This window comes from Orycteropus afer, unplaced genomic scaffold, assembly GCF_000298275.1.
Source record: "Orycteropus afer afer isolate SDZICR_OR568_19922 unplaced genomic scaffold, OryAfe1.0 scaffold00118, whole genome shotgun sequence".
Taxonomy (NCBI): domain Eukaryota; kingdom Metazoa; phylum Chordata; class Mammalia; order Tubulidentata; family Orycteropodidae; genus Orycteropus; species Orycteropus afer.
Genome location: NW_006921705.1, coordinates 9,182,197 through 9,202,175, shown reverse-complemented (window position 1 = coordinate 9,202,175; position 19,979 = coordinate 9,182,197). Strand labels below are relative to the sequence as shown.

General features: G+C 41.0%; 1 protein-coding gene across 1 annotated transcript in view; it reads left to right on the top strand.

Moving 5' to 3' along the window:
- The window catches only part of PANK1 (pantothenate kinase 1), a 168,366-nt gene that overhangs the window by 64,142 nt on the left and 84,245 nt on the right, over nt 1-19,979 (top strand). The window contains exons 3-6 of the mRNA XM_042781424.1: nt 4,412-4,665; nt 10,321-10,497; nt 10,978-11,101; nt 17,156-17,281. Coding sequence (XP_042637358.1) covers nt 4,412-4,665; nt 10,321-10,497; nt 10,978-11,101; nt 17,156-17,281 — 681 coding nt within the window. The remainder of the gene's footprint in view (nt 1-4,411; nt 4,666-10,320; nt 10,498-10,977; nt 11,102-17,155; nt 17,282-19,979) is intronic.

Genomic DNA, 19,979 nt, shown 5'->3' with positions numbered 1-19,979 from the left:
GGTTCAAACCCACCAGCCACTCCTTGGAAGGAAGGTTGAGCAATCTACTACCATAGTGATATCACCTCAGAAACTCAAGGATGGGTCGCTATGAGTCAGGGCCGGCTCGACAGCACTTAACAACAACAACAATATTTATGGAAGCAGATGGCCAGGCCTTTCTTCCACAGAGCTGCTGGATGGGTTCTAATTGTTAACCTTTTGTTAGCAGCCAAGAGCAAGCAGTTTTCGGTAGACGTGATTACCACACAGAAATTGGCAGATGCTAAAAAAAAAACAAAAACCCAAGCCTTTTGATTCCAGACAGCTGATGTTTACCAGCAAATCTTGGTTACAAAGTTAAGTTCAAATTAATTGACGCCTCATCTGCATGTTGACTGAATCTGATATTTCAGATTTCTCATCGTTTACTCTCCATTATAAAAAGCAGAAGGAGCTCTGGTGGTACCATGGTTAAAGCATTGGGCTGCTAAACCAAAAGTCAGTGGTTCAAACCCACCAGCCACTCTGTGGGAGAAAGATGAAACAGTCACCTGTAAAGATTTACAGCCTTGGAAGCCCTATGGGGCAGTTCTGCTCTGTCCTATAGGGTCTCTATGAGTCGGAATAGACTCAACGGCAGTGGGCACTGTCTCCTATAGGCATTTGACTTTGTTACTCCTGGTAGAAAACTAAGCCCAGAGCATGTCTCAATAACTGGATCTAAACATGCTGATTTAAGCTTTCTACAAAACTGTACTAACAAACTACAAAGTTTGTTGAATGGATTAATATCTTTGTTCTGAATTTCAGGTAGCTTTGTTTCAAAACCCAAGTAGCTGTCTGCCTCATTGCTTCCGTTTAGGGGCCTGTCCTTTTTTCCTGAATGATGAACACTTTTTAGGAAGGCTTCTGGAAGTCTCCATGAAAGTGACTAATATCTGTTTCTCAGTCTGTAGGATTGTGATCTCAGGCTTCAGAAATATCCATCCCTCAGTAAAATGTGTAAAAGAGGTGTTTGTTTGCTGCTAGCACTCTGTCTGAAGATGATTTTGAGGGGAAAGGTGAGATAACGTTATTTCCTTTTAGGTCAGAGTTGTACGTGCTTAGTTTATTTGCTTTGACAGGTTTTCTCTTCTTCCCTAGCATAGTTTCAGGATGTCCAACTGGACAAACTGTCTTTGTCTGTGTTTATGATGTTGGCTCTGGACATGGATGTCAATATTGTTGATTGACCTCTGATTAATTTTTAAGCAGGTTAACCTGGTTCAAGACTGGTTGATGAAATTGCTCCTTTTCAGTTTGGAGTGATCCAAGAGGTGGTAACGCTTCCTCTGTCCCATTTAACAAATGTTTATTAAGCAAGTATTATGGAGAAGAAGCCTTTGACCATGATGCTAAGGGCCACCCAGTGAACCAGAAAACAAGCCAAAGGTGACGAATGCTCTAAGTGCAATGGAATAGGTTAATGGGGGGGGGGGGGGATAGCTATTGAGTTGGTTCTGACTGTTGGTGACCCCATGAGTCACCAGAATTGTGCTCCTAGAGTTTTCAGTGACTGGTTTTTTTCTGAAAAAGAAGTAAATCACCAGGTCTTTCTTCTGAAGTGCCTCTGGGTAGATTCGTACCTCCAGCCTTTTGGTTGACAGCTGAGTCCATTAATTGTTTGCACCACCCAGTGTCTCCTCCTTAAAATGTGTGTAAACCAAAACTCACTGCCGTCCAGCCAGATCTGACTCATAGTGACCCCTCCTTGGGTTTCCGAGAAGGTATCACTACGGAAGTAGATTGTCCTGCCTTCCTTCCGAGGAGTGGCTGGTGGGTTTGAACTGCCAGCCTTCTGGTTAGCAGTCAAATGCCTTAGGCACTACACTACCAGAGCTCCTTTAAAATGTGTATAATTACATGCATTTCATCCAGAATGAAATGGAACCATTTATGGGATAGATTTACTTTTCATCAAGTATCATTTAGAATGTTTGTCTGTATGTATCAAGAATAATTCTACCTCCTCACTGGTAACCTGTGTAACTAACTGTGCTCAGTAGAGTTGATAGAATTTGTTGAGTAGGAAATTCAAATGAGTGGTACAAAGTCAAAAGTGTCTTCTAGCAATAATTTTTATAGTGAAGATGATGTCTTTTGGTAAAAATATCTAATCATAGTACTTAAATAGGTTGTTTCCAGACCCTAGAAGCAGGACCCATTATGGCAGCAAACAATAGAACAGTAGATACTTGCTAGTTATATGACTTTGGGAAAATTGTTTATTCTCTGTAAGTCTCAACCATAAAATGAGGATAACAGTATGGAGGGTTTTTTTATGAAAATTAAATGAGTGGCACAAGTAAAAGGAGACCTGGTGGTGCAGTGGTTAAGCACTCAGCTACTAACAGAAAGGTCTGTTTCAAACCCACCTGCTGCTCCATGGGAGAAAGGTGTGGCAGTTTGCTTCCAGAAAGATTTATAGCCTTGAAATCCTTAGTAGTAGTACAGTTCTACTCTGTCCTATAAAGTCACTGTGAGTTGTAATTGACTTCATGTCAATAGGTGTGGTTTGGTTTTGGTAAGTTGTAATTGACTTCATGTCAATAGGTATGGTTTGGTTTTGGTACAAGTAAAGTGCCCGTTGTAGTGAGCAATCTACAAATATTAGCTATTGTTCTCTTAAAAAGGTTTAAAAAAGAAGAAGAAGAAGAAATCTAAGTTAGACCTTATAAATTATCTTTGGATCAGTTGATGTGGTGTAGCATCATTGGCTTAGTTTCTTGTTGATAATTGTTAGATTTTTTTTTCTGTCCATGGAGAATAATCACCAACCCATACCTGCAGATTAATAGTAATGCAGTGAAAGCTGGAACTCGATGGGAATGCCCTGTTTTTCCTCGTCTCACACATTTTCTGCCCTTGACAGGGTACAGTCTTACTGCTATTCAGTCTCTCTCTCGTAGTGGAAAATACTGCATTTTCCTCCTCTAACAGAAGGAGATCTGGTAGCACAGTGCCTAAAGCATTTGACTGCTAACCAGAAGGTTGGTAATTCAAACCCACCAGCCACTCCACGGAAGTAAGACTGGGCAATCTACTTCTGTAAAGATTAACCTTCTCAGAAACCCAGTAGGGGTCACTATGAGTCAGAATCGACTCGCTGGCAGTGGGTTTGGGTTTTTGTTGTTGTTGTTCTCTAAAAGGTTTTACTGTACCACTCGAGAAGATTATGGAGTAAATTTTTGTGGGTACAAACTGACCACCCGTCCCTAAGGCTAATCCATAGCTATTTCATTCCCCTTTTTTGTCCTGTACGTAGGAGAGTAGCACTTTTTGTCTCATAGAAGTGGGACACTGTGGGGCCACTTGGCTATTAACAAAAAGCCAATGTTTATGAGATCTTGGTATGTGCCAATCCCTGTGTCAACATTTTACGTTTATTATTATCATGTGATCTTCACAACAGCACTAAACAGTGGGCATTATTATTATTATCCTCATTTTACAGATGAGTAAGCTGAGGTTTAAGAAGTTAAATACCTTGCCCACAATCTTCAGTTGAGTAAGCACTGGAGTTAGAATTTCAAAGCCAGGTCCAACTTCACAGCCTGAACTTGGGAAGGGTAGTTGGGCTTTGTGAGCCCTGAGAAGGTTCTTCCCAGTTCCCAGGTTCCCTTGGGACCTCATGAACCCCTGTGGCAGGAAAGTGTAGGATTCTTGCTGCTTTCTGAATACTCTCACCCTGTGGGAGAGCCCCCTCTGGATGGCATAGTGTTCATTTCCTATGGCTGCTATAAAAAATTATCACAAACTTGGTTGCTTAAAACAATAGAAAATTGTTCTCTCACTGAGAAATTTTGGCCAGAAGTCCAAAATCCAGCGTGTCAGCAGGGCTACACTGCTTCCAGAGGCTCTTGGGGGGTTCAGTTCCTTGTCTCTTCCAGCTTCCAGTGACTTCTCATTTCTTGACTTGGACTGCATCACTCCAATTGCTGCCTCCATCTTCACATTCTCCTCCTTGTCAATCAAAGCTCCCATGTATGTCTTTTATAAGGATCCTTGTCAATGGATTTAGGGTCCACCTGGATAATCATCTCAAGATCTTTAACTTAATTAAACCTGCAAAACTTTTGTTCCAAATAAGGTTGCATTCCTAGGTTCTAGGAATTAGGCACCTGGGGGAAGGAGGCCAGCTTCCACCTCTTCACATGCTAATGAATGCCTTTCCAGCCAGGTCCCTCCTTTAGAGCCTGGTGGGCAGCATGCAGTCTGGTAATGCTACTTTTCCAGTGGGGTAACAGTATCGCCAGTATGTCACCGTTTGGTGTTACAAGGGCTTTCCCATGCTTTCAGTGTGAATGACCCAGTCTTAAGTCCTGCTGCAGCCTCTTAGGCTCCCCTGTGGTGGTCACAGTCTCTCTCACAAAGTCTTGTTCTCTTTCAGATTGCTGATCTGCAACTCCATAAACTGGATGAACTGGACTGTCTGATTCAGGGCCTGCTTTACGTCGATTCTGTCGGCTTCAATGGCAAGCCAGAATGTTACTATTTTGAAAATCCCACAAATCCGGAATTGTGTCAAAAAAAGCCGTACTGCCTTGACAATCCATACCCTATGTTGCTGGTTAACATGGGCTCGGGTGTCAGCATTCTAGCAGTGTATTCCAAGGACAACTATAAAAGAGTTACAGGGACCAGGTAAACATGTTTCTCACTAGGGAAACCTTTTTGTGCTTAAACCCAGGCCTTTCCTTGATCACCAGCTTACAGTAAAATGCTGTTTACATTAAACACATTTTTTCCAGAAAGATCTTATCCTCCTCAGCCTGCAGTGATATGCTAAAGGAATAAGAAATGGATAAAATACAGTCTCTGCCCTGCTAGAAGGAGCCCTGGTGGCACAGTGGTTAAGTGCTTGGCTGCTAACTGAAAGTTCATTAGTTTGAATCCGTCAACTCCTCCCCAGAAGAAAGATGTGGCAGTCTGCTTCCGGAAAGATTTCAGCCTTGTAAAACCCTATGGGGCAGTTCTACTCTGTGCAGTAGGATTGCTGTGAGTTGGAATTGACTCAACAGCAATGGGTTGGTTTGGTATTTTGGTTTTGTCCTGCTAGAGCAAGGAGATTGTAGTCAAGTTGAGGAAAGAAGAGTTGTTCACATCAGAAGAAGGTTCACACACACCAACAAGGCAGGACGTGCTAAGTGCCAAATGAATGGCAAAAACAATAAGAACAGTAGGATCCACGTGGAAGGATCATTGGGATGGTCAGAGAGGACTTCAGAAGAAACCTTCTTTTGGAGCTTCTTTGGTGCCTAGCACAGTGCCAGGTACATACAAGTACTCATTTAAGGATAGATTGATTGACATAATGTGCCATTCCAACAGCAAGCCAAACTGGATTCACAGAGAATGCTTCTTCCCTCAGGTCAATGCCCCAGCTGAAAACTGGAATAGTACATACCTCAAAGGGGATTTTGAAATGCCGTGGACAGGAAAACAGCCTTGTGACTGTAGTTGAGCAGAGTTGCCTTCTTTTTCACGCACACTTGTCAGGGCAAATGGGCTCAGCTTCCTGTTTGTGGGGCTGTAATCAGCTTCCTGTTTGTGGGGCTGCAACCAGGGGAAAAGGGCCTGGGGTCAGAATCTGGGTAATTAAACAGGCTTTCTGTAGTTCTTTACTGTAGAACTTTCTCAAAGCCTTTACAGTATGCATGTGATTTAGTAATGTCTAAGAGGAAGATTTGATGGAAAGCATTTCTGGACCACAGAACCCATTTTTGGAGGAACAACTTAAGGAACTAGTGCCATTTGTCTTGTACTTTAGGACATGCAGTCGAAGCCATTGTCTCTTATAGATAAAAACATCGTGTAACTTCTCTGGGGCTTCAGTGTCCTCATTTGTGCCATGAAGGGCTCATTTCTTAGATTGTTTTTGCAGGTTTGGCACTGAAATTCTGCAGTTCTGCTCACCATTAGGAGGAGAGCACTGTGTACCCAGTGTAGTTCCATGACCAGTGATGCAGCTACATAAATCAGTGGTTTCTACTGGGAAGGGGAAACTAGCTTCTCAAGGAATATTTGGCAATGTCTGGAGATTGTCACAACTGAGGGTGGGGTACTATTGGCATCTAGTGAGTAGAAGCCAGGGATACTGCTAAACATCCTAACATGCCCAGGCCATCCCTCCACAACAAAAAATTACTGAGCCTCAAATGTCAATAGTGTCAGTGTTGAGAAACCCTGGCATAGGTGTGTGTGCGTGCATGTGCACATGCACACATGTGTGCACACACATACACACATTTGGTCTGAATCATGCATTTGTCCAGAGTACAGGCTTTGGTAAGTTCATTGCTAGCTACTAGGTGTATATTTTCTTACTGGGAATAAAGAACTAAAGCTTGCTTGCTCTCGTAGGAGTCAAAACAGACTCCATGGCCTCATTAGGACTGACAGGAGTATTAGGTGAATGAGCATTTCAGCTGAGCTGGTTTTACTTTAGAGAGTAATTTCCTGGTAAAGCAACAATTTTTAAGATACTGCAGCCTTCTTCCCAGGAATCATTGACTTGCTCTGGCTAGTTCCAAGGTAACAATAAGCTAAACATTCTTCCACAATTAGAGATATTTATGGTTGTGTTGGTTAACACTTAATAAATTCATGAGTTGCATGAAAGTTACACATTCTCAAACTCGGGAACTCCTGGAATCTGGGTCATCTTCATTAGTGGCTCATGAGCTAATTGTAGTGTTTAGCTTCAATTACACATGTAATAAGGCCTATACACTCTAGCTACTGGTCATTAATGATAAGTATTTTGCCATCATCAGTAAATTCTGTCTGGATATCTAAGCTTCCCTCTAAGCTCTCTATTCAATCAGTAGTTTTAGAAATGTGCTATAGGATTCTGAAGGTTGATAGAGAGCCCTTTCAGGGACTACCCCACCCAGGGGTCGGAGGGAGTGGAACAGCAAACCTCTGGGGCTCTCAGTCCTCTTTCCTAACCAGGAAGTTGTTCCAAAGGTTTATTTAGATCCAAATTTTGAAAACTGCTGGCATAAACTGTTACGATCACCAGTGAATAGTGTGTGGAACACACCTTGGGAATCACTGATTTAATCCAATGGCTTAATCTTTTAAGTTTTGCTACTTCTATTATGAGACGGATAAAGAACTCTGGTGGCACAGTGATTACAGCACTTAGCTGCTATCTGAAGACTCAGTGATTTGAACCCACCAGCCACTTTACAGAGAAAGATGAGGCAGTCTGCTTCTGTAAAGATCACAGCCTTAGAAACCCTATGGGACAGTTCTACTCTGGCCTTTAGGGTAGCTGAGTGGGAACCAACTCGATGGCAATGAATTTGGTTTGGTTTTATTAAAAGACTGATAGCTGTAACTCCTGTTTTTTTGTTTCTGTATTATACCCTATTTTCCCATTAAGCATTTTTAGTTTTAGGAAACCACATCATTACAGGTTATCAGTTTTCTTTTATAAATATATGGTTTTTAGATGGTTCATTTTCATTCTATGTGTAATTTTATTATATCCCAAATTGGATAGCAACATTTTTTCCTAGCAACACAACTCCAGTTTCATAATAGAAGTCAATGAAAAAATAGGACTTTACAGCTGATATTGTTAGATGTGTAGTCTAGTAGAAGAGAACTGTAGAGAATTTATCATCTCATCGTTTTGGAATCTATTGTAAAGGCACGGGCACTGAGTAATTGAAGGTTCCTTGTACTCCCTAAAATCCTTTATTACAAGATTAATGTTTTTGTTTGTTTGTTTTGAGTAATAATGTTTCCAGCTATATGTTTTCGTCTCTGATTTACCAAGAGTCTTATTGTGTGGCTGCGGAAGTGAACAGATGTAGCTGATTTTGAGTGAGGGAATCAGTTAATTAAATAATGGTTAGCAGGTTGGGGATATTAATAAAGTGCTAGAAGATGTCTGGCTCTTTCTTCCTGTCTGTGCGTACCAGTTGTGCACATGCATGCTCGCTTCCCCATTCAGCTCAGATTCCCTATCTGGAATCACCTGTCATTTTCCAGTCCTATGAAGCACCTGTCCTGTCACCCATACCAGTGCATCAGTTGATCAGTTGCCTTCTTTCTAAGTCAGCCAGTGTTTCCAGTAGTCTCTGCTTGGAGTGGCTTGGTCCACCTTTTAATTGATAGAAATACCTGATGTTCAGCGAAAGGTTATCAGTTGGAGGAGCAGGGTTAAAAGGGATTTGCAAGCTAGAAGGTGAGCAAAGACTTCCTCTTTAAGATATACATGGAGAGAACAAAAGTTCAGATGGCTCACAAACCAAAAAGTGTTCCCATTAAAACACACTGGCTTTGTAGTTTCATTCGAAACTGACAAGTAGCGTGAAATGTCATGTGAAAGGTAAATAAATAAAAACTTTCTTAAAGGAAATCCAAAATTTCTACTGTGCCTGAGTTTTCAAGGCGGTAATGTACATGGGGCTCTTCGTTTTCTCATGGCACTGCTCCTGCACTCTGAGTGGCTGCTACAGTTGGTGCCTCCTTACATCATCTTTCCATATTGTGTTGTTAGGTTGATTCCAATTCAGAGTGACCCCATGTGACAGTAGAACTGCCCTGTAGGGGTCTCTGGGCTGTAATCTTTACAGAAGCAGATCTCCAGGTCTTTTTCCTATGGGACCACTAGGTGGGTTTGAACTGCCCACCTTTCGGCACTTAACTTTTGCACCACCAGGGTTTCTTAATATTTCCATGAGAACAAGTAATTACAATCAAGTGTCTCTTTGTAAGAATTGGGTTTTAAGAAATATTATACACAGTTTGCTTGAGAAGAGATTTAAAGAACTCCATGCGTGTCTACAATCTGGTACCTTCTCATGAACAGTTACTAACAGTAAATATAGTTTACACTAAATCTTTCTTTTTAAAAACTAAATAGCTTTAATCCAGGCTTGAATTTTTCTTACAATTAGAAGCCAGTACCCAGACACATAGGAGTCCATAGGTGCTGCAAACGGTTAATATGCTCAGCTGCTAACTAAAAGGTTAGAGGTTTGAGTCCACCTATGGGCACTCAGAAGAAATTTCTGGCGATCTACTTCTGAAAAGTCAGCCATTAAAAACTGTAAGGAGCTCAGTTCTCTGACACACACAGGGTCACCATGAGTCAGAATTGGTGGCAACTGGAATAAAAAAAAAAGCACATTTGGGGTTCCCAGAGCTAGCAGCTCTGTGAGGCTGTAGAACAAATTGATATGCACAGATCTGTGTCTACTCTTTTGTGGTAAAGAACGAATCAAACTCAGGTCCAGAACTTTAGGAATCTGCCCGTTTTCCTGCCAAGAGTTCACTGGTGGTGTCTTTACTCCCAAGCTGCTTCTGTTTCCATCAGGTACCTTTGATACTAATACTCAGTTGGATTCATTCTCAACTATCATAATCAGTTTCTAATTTTATCTAAAAAAGATGATTATAAAGGAACAGTCCCCAAAACAATGGAAAGCATTTTAAAACATGGTTCTGAGCCTTGGAACCATTTTATGACCTTTGTTACTATTTTATGACTGCTGTGTGGCAAAAAAAAAAAAAAAACATTGCCATTGAGTTTTCAAGTCTGTAAATCTTTATGGAAGTAGATTGCCCCATTGTCCTCCCTCTGGAGTGGCTGGGGGGTTTGAACCACTGACCTAGTTAGCAGCCTTATATACTGTGCCAGCAGAGGCCCTTATTGTATGGCAAGTAAAATACTAATAACCTTTCCAGAGTCTACTAGAAAAAAATCTTCTATCACACGGATCAGTGATTTTTTTCCGCTTGGAAATCTTCGAGGAGGGTAAATGGTGTTATTTGCTGGAAAAGGGAAGTCAGGTGAAAGATTCAGCTTTGGGCGTGGCTAGTCTTGGCAGGGTCTTAGGTCAATTTTGTCATCAAAGTTAGGTTCCATAGTTGTGAACATATCTTTTTGTTTATTTTGTAATATCATTTTTCTGGTTGTTTGCTGCTTATAAACCACCCAAGTAGGAGAGATTACATTGGCCCCATCTTGTAAGTAGGAAGACTGAATTGCTTAGGTTAGTGGCTAGTTGAAGGTCTCACAACAGAAATCTAAGAATCTTTCTTTGGTTTTGAGTTTAAATTTAGAGGCAAGTTTTTCTTGATGTTTGTTTTTAATCTCTCCCCTCTTTCTTATCCAGTCCACCCTAAAACTCTTTGGTACCCTAGCATTATAATTCAAGCGTCCCTTTGTTTTTCTTCTCCTGTTTTTATTAACCCATATTAATGGTGTTGATATAGTCGGGGACTTAGATGGGCATATCTTAAAGTAAAATTTAAAAATAAACCTTATTGTTCCTTCAGTCTTGGAGGTGGAACATTCCTAGGCCTATGTTGCTTGCTGACTGGTTGTGAGACCTTTGAAGAAGCTCTGGAAATGGCAGCTAAAGGCGACAGCACCAATGTTGATAAGCTGGTGAAGGACATTTACGGAGGAGACTATGAACGATTTGGCCTTCAAGGATCTGCTGTAGCATCAAGGTAGAGACTAAGTAGCTAGGGGCAGTAGTGATTAAACACAAGGCAAGCTTTCCACGCTGGCCATTCATTTAGTTTTTTAAATTGTCAACTCACCAGCCTGGTGCAAATATCTAATGTACTGGAGCTCAGACTTGATCTCCTGCCCTTAATGAAGGCTTGAGATATATAGCTCCTAATGCTTGTGCTTAAAACAGAGAGCAAGTTTGAAAGAAGGTTCTGGAAAACTGCAGCAGTTACCCCTGTTCAGTTCTTGTCTGGAAATCTAGAGGCATAAAAATTATTTTGTGTCCCCATCAATACCCATGCTAAGTTGTCCCTGTTAAGAAAAGGGCAGCCAACCATATCATAATCCTGTCTGCTTGTGAAGCCTGGTAGCCAAACCAGGTCATTTGAGTTTGAACAGAGTTTCTCATAGAGCTTTCCACAGTTCTTTGGTGGCTGAGGAAGATTTGAACATTCTCGCTAATATTTCCAACATAGCTTTGGCAACATGATGAGTAAAGAAAAGCGAGATTCCATCAGCAAGGAAGACCTCGCCCGAGCCACTTTGGTCACCATCACCAACAACATTGGCTCCATTGCTCGGATGTGTGCGTTGAATGAGGTAAGGCTCTAAGCCAAGGAAAGCTGGGTGTCATCCATATGCATCATCTTTAGCAGTGTAATACCTTTTGACCCTTACAAAACTACAAATCTTTGGGAAATCTGTCTTTTGTTGTAGTCACACATTGTAGAACATTAGGGGGTAGTAGCAAGGTGGAGAGGAATAAATGTTTTATTTTCAAGTAGGCGCTGGATGATAACAAATGATAAAACATACAACCATGGTAATGTAAAATTATAACATCCTCTCTAACCATCCTTATTGCCAAATGCCTGTCAAAGCGTGGAGAAAGTCTTGCACATTGTTGGTCTCTTTGTAGGTCCTTGCAAATAATTGCACGTACACTGTGGTTCCTACCAGTTTTACCCATTTAAGTGCCAGAAATGCTATGGGAAGGTGCCCTTGCTCCACTTGAGACAGTCGACATTCTCTCTGCTTTCAGCTTCTTTACAGTGTTGCCTTGTGGCATGGAGTTCAAGCAGCATTGTACAGGGCTATCAAAGCGCAGAGAGCTTGCTGCAGCCCGGGCCGACCAGAGCCCCAGACCTAAGAAGGGGTGGGGCTGGTGGGACACAGCAGGTTGAAGCATTACAGAATTGCTTTGGAAAAACGGAACCCTTTTCTGAAATCCAAGGTGTGTAAGGTAGAACAGTTCTCTTTTTGCTGAGAAGTGTTAGGAAGGTAAGAGAGGGGGGCTGGGGCATGGAACCGTTAACAGGAGACGTGTTAACCACAGTGGCATCAGAGGTTTTGGGTTTTTTTTTTTTTTTCTTTAATATTTTTAATTGAATTATGCATACAGAAGAGGGCTCAAATTGTAAGTGTATAACTCAATGAATCTTCATACGCCCCTGTATGGCCCCCATTCAGATCAAGGTATAAAGTGCCCTCGTTCCCTGCTGGTTGAGCAATGGAGTGTTAAACAGTGTCCTAATGATAGCTAGGTACTAGTCTTGCCTTTGAGTTCTGGGGTTACAGGAGAGACACCCTATTTTTATGCCACTGAATAGACTGTATTACTGGCCATTGGACCAGGGTCCTAACTTTGAGACTTGAAATTCTCCATTTCAGGCAGAGTTTAAATATAAGGCTGACTTTCAAATACAATAATATATTCCAGAAATGTGCCTTCTCAAAGTCCACTTCTGTCGGAGGATTCACTGTAACAGAGGGCTTATTTCCTAACATTAATGTCAAGCTTTTAATGTCCAAGTGGCCAAACAAGCCCTCAGAAAATGTGTGTGTACTTGGCTGTACCCACAGGCTCTCAAAGGTCAGTTAGATGTAACATCCCCACCCCATAAAGCAATAGTTGCCCTTTCCCCTGCTTCCTGGGGTTGGCTTCTACCTTGCACCTCTGGCTTCAGTGAGCCACCAAGTCTTTTTACAGGTACTGTGATCACTTTAGGGCAAGGGCAGCTGGCTTGCTTTTTCACTTTTGATCTCAGTTTCAATACTACTACTGTTGGAGTCTAGCAAAAGTGTCTGTTTGAAAGTATTGCCATGTCAGATGCTACGATGGGTTGAGCAGTTATTTGGGATGTTTCTGTGGAGTTAAATAAATGAGGAGAATCACTGAATTGCTTGGGGCTGAGGCTCCATTAAATGAGAGTTGGAGTCCCTGTAGCCTCGTGTTAGTGCAGACTTCCTATGGGCACACCAGTGAGAGCAGTGAACTCCAGTTCATTAATCATTGCTTTGCTCTCTGGAACCAGAGATTTGAGAATCTTTGATCTCAGCCATTTGATAGATAGACACCACATTTACTGCCTCTGAAATATTGGAATGGTATGAAATGTTCTTCATCAACTTTTAAGTGTTCTTTTTTTTATTTTTGAAATAAATAATACAAGCACACAATTCAGAATCCGAAAGATATCAGAAGCATAGAAGCATATGCAGGGAAGTGAGTCACATTTCCACCTCTGGCCCTTGATGTTAACCTCACTAGAAACAGCCATCATTTTTAGTTGTTTTCATCCTATACTGTATACAGTATAGACTACACACACACATATACATTCACACATATATAGATAAATGTGCAGTATGTATCTATCTCCTTCCAAAGATAGCAAATTCCACGTTCTATTCTTTTCTCAATAATAAGCTTTCTTAAGATATAATTTATACTATACAATTCATCTTCATATTCTACATCTTGCTTTATTTATTTGCTATTCAATAGGCGTAATGCCTAAGGCATTTGACTGCTAACCGGAAGGCTGGTGGTTCAAACCCACCAGTCACTCCTTGGAAGGAAGACTGGGCAGTCTACTTCCATAAAGATTTACTGCCTCAGAAACCCAAGGAGGGGTTTCTATGAGTCAGAATCGACTTGATGGCAGTGGGTTTGGTGTTTTTGGTTTTATAAACTTTTAAGTATAAAACTTGGCAAACATACATAAAGGAGAGAGAATAGTATAACCACCATATATCCATCAGCCCCTCCCCTAATTCAACAATTTTTCAGACTGCCACTCACGCTTCAACGTTTTCTTCTTCCTCCTTCCTCTGCTTTTTTCTCTTCCTCTTCTCTTTTTGGCTAAAGTATTAGAAAGCAGATCCTAGATATTATACCAGTCTACCCTACATGCTTCGATGTGCACCTCTAAAAATACTACCTCTTGCTTTTTTACATAACAATGCCCCCTTGAGATTGTTCCTAGCACTGTATTTAGAACTGCTTCATTTTTTAATGCCACATAGAGTCCTATCATATAGAAAAGCTATTCTTGATTTGGGAGCTCTGGTGGCACAGTGCCTAAGGCATTTGACTGCTAACCAGAAGGCTGATGGTTCAAACCACCAGCCACTCTTTGGAGGGAAGATTGAGCAATCTGCTTCTGTAGTGATACTGCCTCGGAAACCCAAGAAGGGGTTGCTATGAGTTGGAAACAACTCAATGGCAATTAGTTTGGTTTGGTTTATTCTTGATTTAATCAATTTCCTAATCATAATTAGGTTTTTCTAGTCTTTTACTATTGAAAAATAGCAAAAGTATTTTATATATTTTACATATATATGTACATAATTTTGCTTGCACGTGAGTGTGTCTGCAGGATCAATTCCTAGGAGGAAAATTGCTGAGTAAAAGACACATCAGTTGTCATCTTGACAGGTATAATCAAATTCCCTCTGAAGAGGGGCTGCTAATTTATATTCCAGCTGGCAGAGTATAAGAGTCCAAGTTTCTCCAGAGGGTTAGCAAACATTTTGTCCTTCTCCAATCTAATAGATAAGAAATGATGTTTTAGTTTGCGTTTTTCTTATTATAAGTGAAGACAAGCATTTTCCATGTGTTTAACTTTAGTATTCCCCCTTTTGTGTACACTATCTATTCACACTGTTCACCCATTTTTCCGCTCAATTTCTTGGGCTTTCTTTTTTCTTATTGATTTGCAGGAGCTCATTATTAACTAGGTAATTGACTCATTTCATGTGATAAGGACTGAAGATGTTTCCTGTTGATTGCTCTCCATTTGAATTTGTTTGTGCTGATGTTTGCCCTTGAATAAACACTTGATTTTTAAGTTAATATTTCTCTCTCACTCGCTCTTTTTTTCAGTCTGTTCTATGTGTTATGCCTTTTCTATTTTCTATTTTAATGTTTTATTTAAAATTCTCCCATATTTTCTTCTAGTTTTTGTTTTTGTTTTTTAAAACATTTACATCTTTGATCCAACGGAATTTCTTCGAAGGAATACCCATCAACTTTTAAACAAATGCAATGTGTTTTATGGTGGTGGTGGTTGTGTGCTGTCAGTCGACTCATAGCAACTTCCCATCAGCTTTGCTTTTAATGCCACTTCTATTCCTCTGTCTTTCTACCAAGGAAATGCAGGACTGGGGTTTTGAGTACATCCTACCTTGAGCTCCCCTGTTTTGGAAGAGCAGTCATCACTCCAAAATTTAATTAAATTCTTCTTTAATCTGAGTTTCTTTCTTTGAGTATTTCTGGGCCATTTGTGGCTACATCTTTTGTGTGCTTGTGTAAGAACTTACTAAACTACAGTAACCGCCAACCCTCAATCCATGAAAAATGTTCACAGTGGCTAAGGTGCTGATGTACAGCCAGAATGCTCCTTGCAAGTGAGGATGGTGAGACTTTATCTCACATACTTTGGACATGTTATAGAAGGGACCAGTCCCTGGAGAAGGACGACATGGTTTGGTAAAGTAGAGGGTCAGCAAAAGTGCAGAAGGCCCTCAGTGAGATGAATGCACTGGCTGCAACGATGGGCTCAAGCGTAGTGATGAATGCTTTGCTCTGTTGTATCTAGGGTTGCGACAAGTCGTAACTGACTCAACAGCACCTAACAACAATGAGCTGATGAACATGTATCGTTAAAACCTGAAACAGTTAAAAGGTGATGGTCCCAGTCCCTGATTACTCTTGATTGATGGAGCAAAAAATAATGTCAACTTCAAAGACTCCTTCCCTCTGATATGAGTGACCATAGCAACTGGCCCTTTCAGTGGTGAGCAGCCTCTGCTCAGTAGACAGGCTGAGCTCAGTTTAAGAAACAGCTGGGGGGGCGGTTTGCTGTGAACACACCGGAGCTCAAAGCTCAGCATATGGAATTTGAAGTATGTCTGCATGGACAGGATAAAAGAGGAGTGTTCTTAAGTGTGTGTTCAGAATGCAAATCTCTATCCATGCCTTGACAAAAGCATACATATGTAAATATGTACTTTTTGTTACCGTATTTTAACCCATATGTTGACCAAACAGGATATTGCACCACTAGGTATTATTTGTTTTTGTATTTCCAGTGTTTGGGAGAGAGTAACCCCTGAGCAAACTCATGAGATGAAGAAACCATACCATGGCCAGTCTTATTAGTAGGAACATTTATTAGTTGGGCGTGTTGTGTTGTTGTTATGTACCGTCGAGTTGGACTCGACTCATAGCGACCCATCCTTGGGTTTCCGAGGTGGTATCACTATGGAAGTAGACTGCCCAACCTTCCTTCCAAGGAGTGGCTGGTGGGTTTAAACCACCAGCCTTCTGGTTAGCAGTCAAGTGTCTTACACACTATGCTGGAAGTTTGGGGAATTTGTGAAATGAACAAGCAAATTTAGCTAAACTCCAGTTACAATTTTATGTATGTGTGTTGGGAGTTGAATTTCATATGAAACCTTAAGGCTGCCTGCAAAAACAGTGAGGAGGCCACATGTTCAGGCCTCCTCTAACCCTACAAGAGGAAGACAGGATTACCAGCAGTAACCCAAGGCCTATTCCTGCCAGGCCAGACATGCTGCCTCCCTCCAGCCGTTTTTCCAACTGTTCCTCCCAAAGCACCCACCATCTCTCTTCTGGGTTCGATAATTCACTGCAGTGGCCACACAGAGCTCACAGATTATGGGGTTTATTAGGGAAGCACCGCAGGCTACAATTCAAGTTCAGGAAAAATGCTCAGCCTCTCTCCCAGCCCACCTTCCCTCAGCCAACAGTCTCTCACAGTCTCTTTCCCAGCAACTCGTGTCTCAGGAACCCGCGTCTCTTTCAGCAGCATGTCTTCCTCAACCAGCAGTCAGAGAGAGTTCTGCCTCTAGGAGGCCTCCTTTTGAGCCTGGCAGGGTGGTCAAACTAGCCAATCATAGCATCAGAACTCTAAGCATCTGAGAGAGTGGGCACCTCCCAGAACATTGTATTGTGCCACGCCCAACAGAAATAACCCAGGTGGGCGACTTTAGCAATCAGGTTCTCCTCAGTTGCTAATAGCAATTCCCACCTTGGAGTTTACAAAGACTTATGGGTAGAGAAGCCACACTAAGTAATTTACTACACTGCACTGCCTAACATAATACCTGCAAACAGGCCCCATATCAGTCTCTGCCTCACCCAACAAAACTCACCCCCATGTTCTTATGGAATGCTTTACAAAGTTTGCTTGACCTTAGCCTGGAAATGCTGAAATAGTTGCATTAGAAAGAAGAAAATTCATTATGTAGGGTCCTAGGATATAGTGATGTACAGAACTTTGGGTCTTTGCTAACTACTAGTTTGACACCATGTTTCAATTGTTTTTCTTTAATTTTCTTTTTCAGAATATTGACAGAGTTGTGTTTGTTGGGAATTTTCTCAGAATCAATATGGTCTCCATGAAGCTGCTTGCATATGCCATGGATTTTTGGTCCAAAGGACAGCTAAAAGCTCTCTTCTTGGAACATGAGGTAAGTTGAGGCTGCATGGATTTATTTTGGGTTGTCAAATTTTTGAGCAGATGTTCTTAGTTTGAAAATTGGTTGAACTAAGAAGGTGTTGCCATTTACACTTTGCAATTCTGCAAAGGATCTAAAATGGAAACCCTTTTATCTAACAATCAGGACTGTTTGTCAGTAATAAAAATCAGTTAAAGTAGACAATCATTAAAAAAAATCTCCTGCTTCAACCATTTTATTTTAATTTCAAAAGTAAAAACATACGTTTAGTCAGCAATCGTTTGACATAGGGCTGAGGCCTGTTTTTGAGCATGGATTCTGCTAGAGTTCTGTGGCTGTCTAAATCACAAGTATTACGTACTCTCTTTGATTTCAAGTTTGTTTCTTTAAAATGAATCAAGAAACTAAAGACACTTGTGAAGCAATTTGGTATCAGAGTTCTTCTAGATTTTTCTCTGTTTTTTTTTACTGTCATTCACACCTAAGTTGAGAGCAGTATTTTGTGCCTGCCTTTTTCAAGCATTTAGTTGAATTTTCACAGGCATAACCATTCTTTTTGCACCAATTTTTCTTTGGCTTATGCAATATAGAATTAAATTATAGTATTACATTAACATTAAAATTTTCATAAACAAAAGTGAGGGTAAACAAAGCTACACAATTCTAATCAAAAGAATCTACACTCGAAAAATAGGGCTTGGCAAACAAAAGATAGCCATAGGAGTTGAACATTTACCTGAGGTAGATACACTCCTTGGAGAGAACAATCATGGGAGAGAGAAGGGCTGTTTATGCACAGGGAAACAGCTCAGGGGGCAGGAGTGCATGGAGGGATAGACACAGGGAAGAGGTGACTGTCAGGAGGAAGTGGGAGCGGGGCTGTTGCATTGAGGTGAATTGTGGTCAATGTCATGAGACAAAGTGTATGTGAACTGCTGTATGGAAAGTGAATTTGGTCTGTAAACTTTCACCCAAATCAAAATACAAAAAAAAAAAGAAAAAGACCTTGGCCTTGTATCAGAGTGTAGAGTCCCTGGGTGGTACGAAGAGTTAACACAACTCAGCTGTTACCTGAAAGTGTGAAGGTTCATGTTTCCCTAGAAGTGCCTCAGAAGAAAGGCCTGGTGATGTACTTCTGAAAACTCCACTACTGAACACCCCATGGAGCACAGGTCTGCTCTGACACACATGGGGTCAGCATGAGTCAGAGTGGACGCAACAGCAACTTATGGGCTGGTAGGGTAACAGCAGCAAAAAGAAAAAATAGGGAAAGAACTATTACTGTAAAATTAAATTTCAATTTTCTCATCTCCAAATAGAATTATGTATTTGAAAAGTCACTGATATATTTGTAAGCTATTTTTAAGAGCTGATTATGCCCAGATTTTGTTTTAGGAAATCATATAAACAATAAGAACTTACATACTAAATTGTCATCGCCCAATGGTAGAAATTAATGCTTAAATTAAAAGTCTGCTGTTTGTTATAATGCAGGCTTAAGGGAGCAATAACTTTTTCTTTTAGATTTGGGTATGGAGTCCCAGAACTTCATTCCCTCTCCCCCAAGCTAGAGCAGCTCTCTTTCTGTCTACTTATTTATTGAGTTTTCATGTAAGATTTGCTTGTTTTTTAAAAAAAAAAAACAGCACCTCAGCTTTAAGAAAACCACTGGTCTCATCCACATAGAGTTGACATATTTAGCAATAAAAATACAAAACATCCAGATATTTTATCTGGCAACCCTAAACCCAGATCCTCTTGAACTAATGCAGAAAATTAAGCCTAGAAACATTCAGGGATTAAAAAGTGCCTACAGGGTCACACAGGTAGCTAGTAGGTAGGAAAGTGAGGAATATGATTCAACATTTTGGGAAAACTCATGTCTTTAAGTAGAAACAGTCACCTTTATCTATTTGTACAATCCTAGGCCTCTGTGGAATATAGATTTGGTTTGTTATTAAGTGTCATAACTCAGTCTCTATGGCCAGTAAAAGTGGAATATCCTTGTAATCTTATAATCCTTTGGTGGTGGCCCTCAGAAAATTCTCTACAGTCCTGATTTCACTCTGGCTTAAGATAGACCTTGGAGCCCATGAAGGAAGAACTATTGGAAGGAGTTAGTATGGTGACTTTCTAGTGGACTGACTTGGCCTTAGGACTTTCCACTCCATCTCTTCTTCATTATATTAGAATTATTGGACATATCCATGTTCAATTATTGAACGTTCCCAAGAGAAGTAGTCGAGTGGAGCAGTTAAGAACCTATAGACGGCGTCATCTCCATTTTAGCATTTGTAAAGTGGGATGACTGTATTTGTTTCACAAAGTTATCCTGAAGATTAAATGAATAATTCTTTTAAAGTACTTAGAACAATTCCTGGCATATAGTGAGGCCTCAGGAGCCCTGCTGGTACAGTGGTTAAGCACTTGACTGCTAACTGCAAGGTCAGCAGTTCAAACCCACCAGTGGCTCCATGGGAGAAAGATGTGGCAGTCTGCTTCCATAAAGACTGTGGCCCTGGAAACCCTACGAGGCACTTCTACTCTGTTCTGTGGGGTCACTGCAGTGCAACAGCGCACTGCCATGGAGTAGGATCCGACTTATAGCAACCCTGCCTTGGGTTTCCAAGGCAGTATCACTATGGAAGTAGATTGCCCAACCTTCCTTCTGAGGAGTGGCTGGTGGGTTTGAACCGCCAGCCTTCTGGTT